This window comes from Triticum aestivum, chromosome 2A (assembly GCF_018294505.1).
Source record: "Triticum aestivum cultivar Chinese Spring chromosome 2A, IWGSC CS RefSeq v2.1, whole genome shotgun sequence".
Classification (NCBI taxonomy): Eukaryota; Viridiplantae; Streptophyta; class Magnoliopsida; order Poales; family Poaceae; genus Triticum; species Triticum aestivum.
The window spans coordinates 36,320,252-36,336,048 of NC_057797.1; the positions used below are offsets into that span (position 1 = coordinate 36,320,252).

The 15,797-nt window shown below is 45.6% G+C and overlaps 1 protein-coding gene and 1 pseudogene across 2 annotated transcripts; both read left to right on the forward strand.

Moving 5' to 3' along the window:
• The first annotated feature begins 1,530 nt into the window (after positions 1-1,530).
• LOC123184514 (putative F-box/LRR-repeat protein 23) lies at positions 1,531-15,211 on the forward strand (annotated as a pseudogene).
• Positions 7,661-10,897, forward strand: LOC123184515 (uncharacterized). 2 transcript variants are annotated; one of them, XM_044596615.1, is made up of 4 exons: positions 7,661-7,873; positions 7,958-8,062; positions 9,218-9,332; positions 10,779-10,897. In XM_044596615.1, exons 1-4 carry the CDS (start codon positions 7,757-7,759, stop codon positions 10,796-10,798), a joined length of 357 nt encoding a protein of 118 aa, XP_044452550.1. In that variant the 5' UTR covers positions 7,661-7,756; the 3' UTR covers positions 10,799-10,897. The 2 variants fall into 2 exon arrangements, with proteins under 2 accessions (XP_044452550.1, XP_044452549.1); XM_044596614.1 differs by lacking the exon at positions 10,779-10,897 and having other exon boundaries at positions 9,218-10,727.
• Positions 15,212-15,797: the final 586 nt, after the last annotated feature.

Below are 15,797 nucleotides of genomic sequence, written 5' to 3' on the forward strand. Positions count from 1 at the left end.
TCAATTTTTCTGGAGGGCTAAAGACGGAATTACGAGGAACTAAAAGAAATGCATCTTACATTATGAAATTTTATCAAAAAATAAATACATCTTATATAAAGGAACGGAGGGAGTAGTTTCCGGCGACGAGAATAATGAATTTTCTCTCTAGTATGTGGATTTTGGGACATAAGTCTATGTGCACCCGTTTAAATAATTTCATTTTTTAATTCTTAAAAAATATTTCATTTTGAAATAGTAAAAAAATAAACTTGAAACTTTTTGGTGACAAACATAGTCTAGCATAATAAAGACATTTAAGATCTCAGGACAAAATGAGTTATGTAGTATTCTGAGCGGAAAAAGGAAAATTGCAGCTATAAAACTGTGAGCTGTAGCGGTTATATATTATTGATTATATCGTATTTTGCTCGGAATATGGGATAAATAATTTTGTCCCCAAACTTTAAACATGAGTATTATGATTGACATTGTATGTTGCCAAAAAGTTTCATTTTTTTACTATTTTTAGTATTTTCTATTTTTTCCAATTCAGTTGTGTGCACACCTAGGTTTCACGATGTATTTTGTTTTCTCTCAAAGAAAAACAAAACAAGAACATATTGAGCCAGCCAGCAAACTTCGGTGACTATCCCTGAGCCGAGCCGAGCCACCCAACCTCATCAATGGCTCTAGTGTCAGCAACGGTTAGGCGGACAACGATGGATGACGACTAAACGGGCCTACGGACGCAGCTGTGGAGGACAAGGATCAGCGAGCAAGCGAGCGCAGTTGCGTATTTTGTTCTGACTTAAAAACCCAAACTTAAGGAATATTTTCAGAGGAGGATAGAACACTAGCTATCATTGCCCCATTCTTCTAGACGTTATTAAAGCTTTATCATTGATATGTTGTTTGTTTGTTTGTATTTAAATATATCTATACTTTCATTGTATTTGTTTTTTTGGATTACATATAGAAAGTTTTGTGTGGGGACACATAAAAATATTAGTGTGCAACGCGATATGGCCTCATGCGAGGTCTGGCCGCCGGCAACGCGATATGGCATGCGGGTACCGGAGGTGGAGGTGGAGGGGTGGAGCGGTGACAATGACCGGAGGAAGAGCCGGACTCGTGGTCGTGCCTGCCCTTGCGCCCGGAGATCCAATGCCATTCCATGGTGCCCGACGACAAAGTGGAGATAAGGTTTGGAGAAGGCAAGCGTGTCGGGCTTCGAGGAGGCACGCATCGCTGGTAGTGAAAGTGTAGACTTCCACCGGTCCACGGCTTCCATATTAAAAAGGACCATGATCACGCCGTAAATGTGGATGGTGGGAGATAGATGAGCGGCTGCCACACAGGTCCGAGGCGAACACATGGGCGTTCGTTCGACGTCCGTGTGAACATAAACTAAATAAGGCGGATCAAACGTCAAACGAACAAAAAAAAATACAGATGTGATCACGCGTTGGGCCGTGCGGTATGTCCATTTGGGCGGACCGGATGAGGTCGTGCCTTGGAGTTGGCCTAACCCCAAGCCGACTCGCTTCTTTTTCCTCTCCTGGCAAACCCTAGCCCCACCTCACCGCCGCCGCTGCCTGGCCACCCATGGAGGAGGAGGAGGGCGAGAGCCACGACTGGGCCGGGATGCAGTCAGACGCGCTCTCCACCATATTCGGGAAGCTGGACGCGGCCGACCTCCTCACGGGAGCCGGGCAGGTATGCCACGCGTGGCGCCGTCTCGCCGACAGCGACACCACGCTGTGGCGTCGCGTCGAGATGACCCACGATGGAGACATCCTGATGGCCGGGGCCATGGCCTGCGCCGCCGTCGACCGCGCCGCTGGCACCATGGAAGCCTTCTGGGCCGACTCCTTCGTCACTGATCTCCTCCTCCGCTACATCTCCGACAGGTTTCCACATCTTTCCTCTTCCTGTTACATATATACATGCCCATTTCTTTCGTGAGATTGCAAATAATTTTGTTGATTGGGTCTGATGACCAAAGTTGTATGTAAATGCGAGTATCTGTTAGTTACCTTTAGTTGGGTTGAGACTTGAGAGGACAATCTTGATCGTACTGCTGGTAAATTAAAAGCGCATATCTGTATTCTTAACTCAAAATAAGTCTCCTGGTGATATATGTTTGCTATTCCTTAGAAAATGGACCTTTCTGCTGTGCCTTTTGATGTGAACCGTTGCTTTATCAAATCGGGGTTCACCCACGGAAATGAACTTGTCTAAAAGTTCTGAAATTGCACAAATGGTAATCAGTATTTCACACAGAAGATTAGGTGTTGGTTATGTTAAGATCAAATGGCATGCTGACAGCCTGAGAGTGGGTTAATCGATCCAAGATCAGTGTATACAATATGTAAATATCCTTTCATTTACTTCTCTTTTCTGACAATTCTAGTTTTACTACCAAAAAAAGTCTTTTTTGTAATAACGTATAAATAAAACTGGAGGGAGTGAAATGGTACTCAGCAGTAAAATGCTTGGAATATATCGCGTGAGTCTCTACTCTCTAGCGCTGCATCTTTGTGTGACTCAATGTACCTTTCTAAATGCTGCCTAGCACGTAGCTAAAAAAAGCTTGGGAGAAAACGTGGAGCAAATTTGTGAATGCGACATCTTTCCTCTTCCTATTACATACATTCCCATTTCTTCTGTACGACGGCAAATACTTTGGTTAATTGGATTGGATGACCAAATTTGTGAATGTGAGCCTCTATTAGTTTACCTTTATTAGATGGACTCAGATGACAATTTTGATCGTGCTGCTGGTAAATTAAAATGCTTACCTGTATTCTTAACTTAAAATAAGTCTCCTGCTGATATACGCTTCCTCTTGCTTCGAAATGGGCCTTTCTGCTGTGTGATTTGACAACCATTCTGCATCCTTTTATTTCTGCAAGGAATTTGTTCTCCGTTTGAACCTCAGATTTACTTTGTAGTGCCTTTTGATGTGAACCGTTGCTTTATCAAATTGGGGCTCACCAACGCAAATGAACTTTTCGAAAAAATTCTGAAATTGTGCAAGTGGTAATTAGTATTTCGTACAGAAGATTAGGTGTTGGTTAGGTTAAGACCAAATGGCATGCTGATAGCACGAGTGGGTTAATCAGCCCAAGATCAGTATAGAGTATGTAAAGATCCTTTCACTTCCTTTTCTTTTCAGACAATTCTAGTTTTAGTACCTAATAAAATTGGAGTGCGTAAAACGGTACTCCCTCTATAAACTAATATAAGATCTTTGTAGTGATCGAAAAGATCTTATACTAGATGATACCCCGCGCGTTGCAGCGGGAAATTCTACAATAATTTAGAGAGATATGACAAAGTGAAACATTTTAGCACAAAAAAAGTTAACATTGATGCATCTTCTCACTTCATATCTCATCAGACTACTGAAATTGGATTGTACATCTGATGCTATGATGTTAGGCAGGAAAATATTACAGGAAATAACACAATTATGAGCCGGCCAAAACCGTTAAAACTAATTTTATATAAGATCAAATGAATGTTTGCACATCTAGAAGAAAATTGTGAAATAGAAATAGGTTAGTTTATTTGGAGAGGGGCCTACCTAATTGCTTTGCCTGGCCGTGATAGCAAGATCCTACAATCAGGAAATTGAAAAATAAACATGGGTTAGTGCTGATAAATTTGACTGTCCTATTAGTGGACATGAAGATGGGGCTCGACAAATACGTATAAAGTAAATATAATAGTCACAAGATAAGCATAACACGACAATAGAAGACTGTTCTAAACATAATTGCTCAAAAATATAATGAAGAAAACCAACGAACCACAAAATAATTAAGAAAGGGCAGTTGCTAACCCTGTTAGGAGAAAGGTCAATTAATAAACACACAGAGTTTTAGCCAGGACAGTTGCTAGTGCTCAACCCTGTTAGGAGAAAGTAAAGTGAACTGCCATCCATCTTATCTAAGGAAAAGATGGGTCTCAACAGTTCGTTTGGTAGTTTTAGTTTACAAAGGTCAAATGTTACAGACCAAATGCTTATGAATTCCCTACAGAGTTGGAACTTTGAAGATCAGAGTACTACTTTTATAGCACAAATAAACAACCAATAAATAGGCCGCTGATTGGTGTTGACAGTATGTATGATATGTCAGAATCAAAATCCTTGAGTTAGATGGGTCTCAACTGTTCGTTTGGTAGTTTTAGTTTACAAAGGTCAGGTGTTACAGACCAGATGCTTATGAATTCCCTACAGAGTTGGAACTCTGAAGATCAGAGAACTACTTTTATAGCACAAATAAACAACCAATAAATAGGCCCCTGATTGGTGTTGACAGTATATATATGATATGTCAGAATCAAAATCCTTGGGAGTTAGAACTCTACATCAGAGATTACTACTTTTATAGAACAAATAAACACAAAGCAAAAAGGCCACTGATTCGTGTTGGCAGCATATGTAAGATAGGTTAGAATAAAATTAAATAATGTATTGTGATCTGAATGGGCTCGATCTAGTTCGCCCAGAGTTTCGATATTTTAGTTTCTTCAAAGATCCTCACTATTGAGGATAAGAGGTTCCATGTAGCCTGAGCTACAAAGGAACTTTGCGTTTTGGTTTTCCAAAAGATACAACCTCACTGCATTTTTCCCTCAATTGTGAATTAATTTCTGGTCTAAAGACTAAATGGTGCATAAAATACTAAGAGAACAAACTGCAAAAACGACCACATATAGGCCAACGACAGCGACATGACACTGAAGGAACAAACTGCATAAACCAGAAAGTAACTGAACGCCGAGGGATTGATGTCCTGGAAGGCTGGAACGCAACGACCTTGTTGTCATCCTGCACACAACAATGGAAGGTCCCACGTTGCAAGAAAATCGACATATAGCATTGCTTGCACACAAATAACAGGTCTCCGATATACATTTATCATAACAGCGTGTATATCGGAGACGGTGAGGGGACGGTGTACGGAACGCAGTAGAAGAGAGCGATGGTGGAAGCGAGGGCGCGGTGGGCGATGTTGCAAAACACACACCAGTCCGCCATCTACCTTCGCCCTTTCCCCTTCGCAACAGAGGTGTGGAAGCAGAAAGACTTTTTGCCCCCTTTCTAGGACGCAGCGGCCGTGGTCGCGAATGCTTGCCGCAGTCGTTGAATTCATCGGAAGCATAAGCCGATTCCACAGCGCACAATCGACGCAACTGGCTCTAGGCGAGGCCCCTCATGCTTGGTAGAGCAACGGTGGGTAGAATCCTCAACGGTTGTGCGCACCTTCGTTGAGGATCTGGAATTCTGGGATCAGCAATGGAAGAGTGGCCCGACCTAAACGTGTTGGCTCCCGGGTGCCAGAGTTCCCCTTCTGCCGAAAAAATTCGGGCCGCCGGAGCAATTAGAGGCCAGGGCTGCCAGACCTAGGAGATGGCGTTGGGGATGGGTCGCCTGCCATTTAGTGGGGTAGCACGAGATCATAGTTGATGTCCATCTTCCATAGGGGCTTCAAGATTTCTGACGGAGAAGATGGACGTGCAGACCACTGAGAAACAGAAGCGGTGGAGGGCTGAGGATAAGGATAAGAGACGGTCCGTATCGGATATTAAAGAGGAGAATGTCTCGTGGGTTTCAGAAGAGTAAATGTCTCGTGGGCTTCAGAAGAGGAAGAGGAAGAGGAAACGATGTGTGATTAAACCAGACTATTTAAATCGTGTAATTCTTTTGCTGAGGTGGCATATTTGCTGAGTTGGATGAATGCATGTCAATGATGATGTGGACAGTGTGCATGTTGAGAGAATTAGTTGTAGTGAGAATCAACTTCTTAAGAATGTAAGATTAGTTTACAGTGGATCAGCAGTAAAATGCTTAGAATATATCGCGTGAGTCTCTAGTGTTGCATCTTTGTGTGACTCAATGTAATTTGGTAAACGCTGCTTAGCGCGTAGCTCGGGAGAAAAAGTGGAGCAACCCAGAAAATGTATGTAGAGTAGAATAGTGAAGGTTTGTTTTCCTGGTGGGAATTGGCCTGTTCCCACTACTCTCTGCCAATAGCAGGATTCCTGAGACTGGTGTCTTGTGCTCTTTGGGTACAAATACCTAAAACATACGAGGGTAGGTAAGTTTCAGTGTGGAGACTTCACAGGGTAAAAGGCCATCTGAATATTTTTGTTGGTTTACAGCAAATTACCTTCTCCTGATGATTTACTTGCTGTAAAGGTCTAAGTAATTCTTGATCTATAGACCACAAATACTCACTTTAATGGTCTGACCTGCATGGTTAACTAGCATTATATGTTATTAAATGTTTTTGAGTAGATGATAGAGTCATACAGCTGACATGGTACATGTTCTACCTTCTGTATTAACTGGAGTGTAGAAGAATCACTTCAAAATGAAGATGTAGGTTGGCTCTGTGCTGATTGGGTGACTTCTATGTGCGAAATAACCATTGTACTGAAAGGCTGAACGTTTTAGTGAGCCTGCACGTTTCATGTAGTTAACTACATACTTGAATTGGTTCACTGTGGGGCCTCCCTCTTCAACATTTTCTTCATACAAACTGTTGAAGGCCCTTTGCTGACTGCACATTCCATACCCTTTGTGTAAATCTGTATCATGTAGTAATAACAATAGTCAACAACTATGTAGTGAACAAATAAATGTGTAACTACTAACTGTTACTAGCTACCAAAAAGGGCTTCCCCCGCTTTGTATTACAAAGCAACCACAAATAAGTCCAAAGCAAAATAGAGCAAAAAGAAAGAGAAACAAATGCCAACAACGGCAGAACAACGGAACTAAGACGACCGGTGACCGCTGCACCCTCCGGAGAAGTACCACCACTCTCCCAGCCATGGTTTTTGAGTCGCGACTCATGCGAGTCACTCTGGGGCAGTGACTCGGAAGAAGTCGAGCCTGCGTTGTGACTAGTCGCGACTCAGAGTCGCAAGTCGACACTAAGCTGAGTCGACCATATTTTTGCGACTCATAGACTAGTCGTCGACTAGTCGAGCGACTCAAAATCCATGCTCCCAGCACTCTGAAGTGCCGCGTACCAAGCAACACCTTCAAGGAGGCGACGACGACGCCGCTGTTGCCCGGACTAGTCCTAGGGTTTCCCCCGGTACGCGGGGGCAGTGGGGGGAGGGTGTACCCAACGCCCTTCAGGAAGGTCCGGCGGCACCCACAGGCGTCGCCGCGTCGGGACCGGACGAGCCGCTAGAGATTTCTCCCAACCCAAACCCCCACCACCACCCCAGACGAAACATAGTGCACCGCCCATCACGCCGCCTACTAACATGTGCCACCACGGTCACCGAATCAACTTCGCCGTCTCCTGAGGTCACCGACACGAGACCTGGAGGACGGGAGAAGAGATAGTGGCCTCGCACTACTAGAAAAATGCTTATACTTAGAACTTTACCAGTAGCGTTTGTTTGGGACCCCACGCTACTGGTAAATACCAGTAGCGCTTGGTACAAAACGAGCTGCTGGTATTACTTAGCAGTAGCGTGATTTTTTTTGGCAGCGCTACTAGTAAGTGTGCCACACTACACCCCGAAGTCAAGACATAGTAGCAGCGTGGGTGATCAACCCAGCGCTACGGCTAAAGACATAGCTGTAGCGCCTGGATTGCAAAACTCGCTACTATCACCCACGCTACAAAAAAAAATTCACCCAACACCCTATCCAGATCCCCTCCACCCCCGCCTCCCTTATACCTCCTCTCTTCTCTCAACCCACTCGCCGTCGGCCCTGCTGAACAGCAGCGGAGGGGCCATGGCGACGAACAAGCGACCCGCCGCGTCCGTTGACCCCTACGTCGAGCTCGCCTACTCGCGCGGCCCCTCTCCCCCTTCTGCCTCCCCCGAGCCCCCGCCTCACTCTTCTCTTCTGGTGCGTGCGGACCTCAGATCCACGGAACGGCTCTGCCGGTTGATCCCATCGCGCGCGCTCACACCATCTCTGTGCTCCCTACAGGGACGTGGTGTTCTCGCGCTCGGCGTGGGGGCCTGCGGCACTGACGCTGTCGACGACAAGGAGCTCCACCTCGTGCATCACAAGGACGGCCAGCGCCACATCAAGGTCCCCCGCCCCTTCCCTCCCTCCCCCGATCCGACCCCCTCTCATTTCTGCGCCAATTGGTTGTGGCGACTTCGATTCCCAAATCGTATCGACTATGGCTGCTGGAATTGATTTCGAACAAGAATGGCAGCAATCAGATGCAATTTTGAGTAGTACATATTGAATAAGCTGACCAACCAGCAACCCCTCACATGGTCTGTATTTTCAAGCAATTTTCTTCTCCAGGTAGGACATTTACTCAGGGTGAGGTTGTTAGTTGCCTGGGTAAAAATACATGGAGTATTCATACAGTCCATAGTAATATCGTTCTCCGGTGATCCAATCTGGTGCTACTTACTAAGCAAGTTAGTGATAATTTTTGTCTATCCATCAGCCTTGGCTCATGTCTATGACTATGTACATGTAGCTGTATACATGTTCTCTTAGTCAACTGTTAATTCACTGGACCGCTGACAGTTTTTTATTAGTGTGAGTGTGATTCCACTTGTAACTAAGCAAAGTGATACGCGGAGGAATTGGCAGCCAAGGTGGCTCCACCTCGACATCGGACCTCCCACTGGACAGAATCGGAGTGGGACAATGTCGGTTCGATGGTCGACGGTGGCTGCGTATAGGAAAGAAGAAGACGACGGAAGCTGCACAGGAGTTGGTATGGCTTGGCTAGGACAGCTCGCGGACAGGAACAACGGGCAAGAATTGCATACGAGGCAGAGCTTAGGACGATTTGTTTTCTGAGTAACTGAGCAGGAGGAACAAGGGAGAGCAGTAACAATGGGGAGAAGCGCTCCCTGTCCTAATCCATCATGGTTGTGGCCTTGCCTTCTCAAAGGTGTTTCATTGTGTTCTTGCCGGTTTGAATTGTTTTGTTCCTCAAGTTGAGGATGCTATTCCAGTCCAATGGCACAGCGTATTATCTTATCTCTTTCTTTATTTGATGGGTGCTTATCCATCTTAAGACTGCAACTGCAAGTTCCATTGTCGTCTACATGTCTTTCAGATTGTTTTTTATACGGTGGAGAAGCTTTGTGCAGGTGCTCACTACCAAGATTGCTGCTGTTTGTACTGCATACAGCTTTATGCATTGGCTAAATTTTTAGTTTGGCTTCTCACATCATGGTTTGCTTACCTAAATCTTTGTGTATGTTTGCACTGCAGGGCTGTGAACCTGTGATGCATCGGTGGACGAATCTGGTTTACGAGAAAGAGTCATATGCGAGCGCTTTGTTTTCTTCTTTCAGGGTGCCTCCTACAGATACAAGTACATGCTCAGGTCAGGTATATATGTTTGTTTCTTTGTCCACCGGTTAGACTAAAACTTCTTTTAGTAGGGTAAATCTAATATTTTGTGGTAACTGTCCAGAGAAAAAAATGGATGGAGTGAGTTGAGTTGCAATTCCTACAAAGTAAATAATAGAAATTATAATAAAGTATTGGTTCAACTAAAACATTCACAATTCCTTTTGGGATTCTTCGGATCCAAATCCTAACCAGTCCATTTGGTTAACACAAATGGATTACTGAAATGAATATGCAAAAAAAAATCAGAGATGATGACCTTGGGATTGACAATGCATTGTCATCAAATAGACACTGCGGCCACTATCGTAGAGGGCGGAAAGGAGGATAAGCGACACCAATGGGATGCCATGTTTGAATAGAGAACATGGAATTGTGTGGGGAGAGGGTTATCCTTTAACCATTAAGCCATGCTTGTTAGGCTAGGGGTATGTAGTATTTTTTTCTCCCGTTGCAACGCACGGGCCTTTTTGCTAGTATAACTTTAACAGCTACAATCTTGAGAATTTTTTCCATTCTTTTTTTGGCCCATGCCTTCCACTAATTTTCTGCACAACGAAGATATAGGCTACACACCTCCACATGATTTCTCTCTCAAAAAAAAAACCTCCACATGATTGCCACTCCAAACTCCAAAGGATTTCCAGCCACAATGTGTGGTCAGGAAGACAAGTCAAGTCAAGTGGAGCATTAGGTACACGCTCTGCTGTGTAAACACACACACACACACACACACACACACACACACACACACAAAGATACTTCAATCCACTCCTTTATTCTTGCTAGGAGTCTCGCTGCTCTGCCTCGCACGGTCACTGGAGTCTGGTCAACGGCAAGACTCTGGTAACTACGAACCCTTCCTTTATTCTTGCTATGGAGCTGTTGCTTGCTGAATTTAGGCTTTGTTTTTTTTTCCGATGAAGGGCTCTTAATTTAGGCTTAGTTGGAATAATTCCTTGCAATACTACTATTTTTAATTGTCAGTGCCTTCGATGATCCATGCTACATCTGCACACATATTTATTATGTGTGTTTATATTCTCAAAAAAAGATGGCGTGTGTTTATCTGTTAACCGTATCGCATAGCTAAGATCGTAACAAGATATTGGTAGTTGTACGCTTTCTAAAAAGGAACATATTTTGCTCACAAAACTAAGAGACGATCAACTTTAGGAATTGCAACTTTATAGACAATACTAATCTAGACTGGTATCCATGGTAACCATGTGCGTTCCTGTACCATTTAGTTTGTATAGCCAGTGAGGAATTAAGCATATATTTTTGGCATGAGCTCTTTTAAATTGCTAGATGAGAAGGAATCTTAACTTAATTGGTCTTGTGAATTGTAATATACTATTTGGTTGAACTTATGATATTTGCATACTAACAAGTTTTCACTTTCCCGACGTGGACGCAGGGTTGATTGACGCGGACTAGCGCGGCCCGGTGGGCGCTGTGCTCTTCAACCCGGTGAAGGCCGGCGGCCATGTCGCACAGATGATCGTCCAGGTGATCGTGACACCGAAGGTTGCCGAGGTGGAGGACCTCGACGCCACCGTCTGGGGGGGGGGGGGGGGTTGAGGATTTGGGTCTAGAGAAGATGTTTGTTTAGGTTGGTGGTGAACACTAGGGAAGGTACACACGTTTCGATGATGGTTGTGTGCATATGATGTTAAATGGACTCTTGTGATCTCTTTCAGTTGAGATGGTTCTATGACCTTAGTTTGTCTTGCACTGGATGTGTCTCTGATTTCCATCCATGAATATGGCATCTAATTTTTTCATTCCTAATTAGCTAGTAGTAGCGTGGGGAAAAGGTGCACGCTACTAGTCCTAATTAGCTAGTAGTAGCGTGGGAGAAAAATGCACGCTACTAGTACTTAGGATAGTAGTAGCATGGGTTACAAAAAAGCGCTACTGCTATCTTCAGTTACCAGTAGCGCTGGGACAAACAAGCACTACTACTAAAAAATAGCTGTAGTGCCGTAGCAGTAGCGCGTCTACCAACGCTATTGGTAGCAAAAAAACCAACGCTACTGGTAAGCATTTTCCTAGTAGTGTCGGGGGCATCTGCAACATCGCCGACGTGAGGGGACAACCACCACCGCCTCCGCCGAGCCGACCGGACGCATGGACAAGGGGCCTGCCAGGCGCCAAGGCTCGGCAGGACCCAAAAAGGGTCCGGATAGCCCCTGCCGTCACGCTGCAGCTCGCCGGCCGACGAAGCCGCCACCGCCCGCAGACCACCGCCTCCTCGCCATCAACCAGGGAGCACCGTCGCCGCCAGCCCGCCCTAGCCTAGATGGAGCCCTAAAGGGCCCAGATCTGGGCCGCCCGGGCGCCGCCAGCCACCAGCACCGCCACGCTGCCCCGCGACCAACGGCCGCGCCGCCGCACCGAGGACCCCGCGGCCTGCCGGCGAGCCGCACCGCTGCAGGCCGAGCTGCACCGCCGCCACCAGGAGGCCCCCCAGCCTCCCCAAGTGCGCGCAGGGAAAGAACGGCCTGCCGCTGCCGGCGCCGCGCGGGCAGGGCCCGGCGGACCTCGCGGGCGACGGCGGGAGGAGAAGGACGGGGGGGTGGGGCTGGAGGAGAAGAGGATGCAGGCCCGACGCCCGCCGGGGGGGGGGGAGCGGACAAGGGGGAGGAGGGGGAGGAGGAGGAGGGGGAGGAGGAGGAGGGGGAGGAGGGGCGCGACGCGCGCGGCCCGTGGTCGGAGGCGGTGGGAGGGGAGGGCGGCCGGCGGCGGCGGGGAGGAGCGGGAGGAGGAACCCTAGTCGCGACGAAAGTTGTTTGACGATCTAACTGTTAGTAGCTACTTTCTGTTATGGTATTGCAACTTCTATATCCCCTCGCTGAAGCAAAAAAGCCTCCATTTTTTTTTGAAATATTCTTGTGACCTTCTTTTTATTTTATTTTTGTGAAAAGGTATGATTTTATTCCTCTGAAATAGTGTTACAGTGCGCTAATACAAAGCAACCATCTGTTTGCTTGTTATGCGTAGTGCTAGTCAAAGTTCATATTTTTTTGTTTTGTTGATCTATTGGTGCATTGAAATAAAGTGATCTCACTTTTATTGATTGATGATTGAATTTGCTGGATATACCAAGTTTGATTTCTACCAGGCTTTGGGTATAAAGGTTTTGGTTGAGCGAAGATTCTGATTGTGGCTGATAGGAGGGACAAAACTATACACCTCGTTTACCCATGGTTTTTGAGCGAGTGAATTGCAAATAAACCACTACATTAGCGCCTAGGTTTGCAGAAAACACCGGTTTACAATCTCTTGCCAAAAATCACTAATTTTTGGCCTAATCTTTTGCAAAAAATGCTAGTTGATGGCTTTGGCCCATCTGATGAGGATTATGACAGATGGAGACCACCATTTGCTGATGTGGCGCAACGTTTGCGATAAGCAATGTTAGATGGGTCATTTGTGAAGAACTCCTCCCTCCCTGAAACTATCCCGATCCAGTTGGGGATCGAGCAACCCCCTCGTGTGAGCTTCTGTAATCCGAGGAGGAAAGAAGAGGCAGTAGGCCGGCCACCCCGTTCTCGGGGGTGCGCAGGTGGGTGTCGGGGGTGTCCGACGACCCCGTGCTCGCGTTCCAGGTGGGTGCGCGAGGGCGCCAGTTGGGTCCTGGGGGTGGCGGGCGACCCTATGCTTGCGTTCCAGCCTTCTAGGTAGGTGCCCGATGGTGTCCTCCTCGACAGATACAGGAGGGTGGTCGGGGAACTCCCGGCTACAGAGCTTCATGGTGGAGGGGAGGCTGGTCTAGAGCGCATCACTGGCAAGCTCAGCCGCGGCGCCGCCTTGTGAAGGCCTGGATGTGGGCGAGGAGCCAGAGGGGCAGGCGCATGCGTTCTTCAACCAGCGAGCTCTGGCTGCCACGAGGATGGCGGTGACGTTTGGCTCTGCGGCAGGCCGTGCTCGAGGTCTGGGCCACTGGACAACGACGAGGGCACTCGCCGGCCGACGGCGACGTGGGAGGATTTTTTAGAGAGAGAGAGAAGAAGAATTGACTAATCAATGCGCCAGCTCACCCGCCCAGCCAGCTCCGCTGCCGACTGCCGCAGCAGCCACGCATGTGTGCCCGTGCCCTCTGCTTCCGCTCCCGGTGACGAGGCCCATGACCGGCGTGCTGCTGCTTTGTTCGGCTGCTTGGGAGCCCAAATCTGATGTGGAGCTGATTGCTTATTATTATTATTATTATTATTATTATTATTATTATTATTGTTGTTGTTGTTGTTGTTGTTGTTGTTGTTGTTGTTGTTGTTGTTGTTGTTGTTGTTGAAGGGTGTCCCTATAAAACTACAGGGACTATTTTGTAAATCTAGACAATCCAGCATCTATCGTCATATACCTTAGACTGTTATGCCACGTCATCAAATGCAGGACCCACATGTCATAATCAGAGTTAAAATGCTCAAAGAGACTGATCGGTGTTTTTTGCAAAAGATTAGCCCAAGAATCAATGGTTTTTGTCACAAATTCTTAAACCAGTATTTTCTGCAAACCTAGACTTCCATGTGGTGGTTTTTTGCAATTCACTCTTTTTTAGCATAGAGAGACAGAACGCCTGGCGTGATAGCAAGGGAACAAAGATTGGGATTAAACTTGCTTGATTATTTTTCAACTAATGTTTGGCCATTATTTAGGCTATGCGTACAAACTGATCTGACTTCACCTCAATCTGAATCTAACTAAAAAATTTCTAATTATTCTGACTTCCTAATTGAAAAATAACCTCTTAATTATATCTATACTCTATACTGGAGTAGAAAGTAAGGAACTCTCTTCTTGGACCTTACGTCATTAGCGGAACCTAGTTTAGGCTTGAATTTGCGCCTGTTGTAGGGTGGATGCCGCCTGACACATGTTTCATTGCCCTCTTCTGCTCTTATTCTCATCATTCTACTGAATGTGACATGTAGAATTCACACACAGTATCAAGTCATGTGGTATTTTGTTAGAACTGCATGTTGAACTTCATTTGCATGTGACTGCAATTATCAACCTTTTTGAAGATTATGATGAATCCAACATCATAGAATGTTTTATTTTCACATGGATTTTAATTGGTTATATTGTTCCAGTGATATTTCTCATTGTGAGCTTGGAAAGCATGTTTAGATTTGATATAGCTTAAATGTTTGGGTTGGCTAAAAACTTACCATGTCTCAATGCAGAGCATTCTCGTTGAAGAGCCTTCAGCTCAGCTTTTGTGATAAAGTATCTGATAAAGGGTTGGCAGAGGCAATTAATCGCCTTCCTCAGCTTGAAGAACTGGATATTTCGTTCTGCTCATTGTATGGCAATTTCTGCGAGTTAGTTGACAAAAGCCGCTCACAACTGAAATGCTTTAAGCTAAATGAACGCTGGGCTGATTTTCATAAGCGGTTTGATGCAGCCTATGAGCGCATAGAGATTGACCCAGAAGCATCATGGATTGCTAACAGTATGCCTCATCTCCAAGTCCTTTAGTTGATTGGCAGCGAAGTAACTAATGATGGACTGATGGCAATCCTTGACCATTGCCCTCACCTTGAATCACTTGACATACGTATGTGCTACAACCTCCAAATAGATGATGCTATGAAATCAAAGTGTGCTAGAATTAGAAACCTTAAGCTTCCTCATGATCCCATCTCTGATTTCAAGTACTGGGCCTACGTTGACAGTGAGGATTACAGTGAGGATTACTCTGGTTCTGATTTTGAGGTTGATATGCACGATGATTTGCTGAATGTGGTCATGGATGATGATGATGATGGTGAATTCAATTATGTGGATGATTATGATGATGTTGGCTCAGAATCTGCCATGTATGATGATGTTGATGACATCTAAGCGGTGACCATGGACCTTCACTTTGGCGGGATTTGGAGCTGAAATGATGTGGTGCTCACCTGTTGTTGAATGAAATCCTTGGAAGTGGGGTTCGAGCACTTTGTTATGTGTGATTCTCTTGAGTTCGTGTCACCTGTTTGTTTCTCACATTTTTGCAAGAAACTAATCCATCCTCTTGCTGTCAGACTGGGTTGTTCGGTTATCACTCTTTTCACTTGTAGTTTGTGCTGCCTTGTGACTTGTCATGGAATTAGATTCTTGTAATGAACTATGACACCCTTGTTATGATTTTGGTTTCTTTTTGTTTGACCCCATCGCGGCCACTGAATCCTCTCAAAATGGCGCAATGCCATAGATGTCGGTGGCCAGCAAAGACAACAAGCTCATCGTAGTTGCTTGCAATAATGAGATGTTGTCTCGTGCGCTCAGTTGCAATAGGCAGCCATTATTTGGTTTCTCACATGGAGTAGCTCAAGTGGAACATTAGAAATGGTTATTATTTGATTTGCAATATCTGTGCAACACTAGAAATGGTTGATGTTGCACATCCTCTATGCTAGATTGAACCATGTAGTTAGAAACAAAC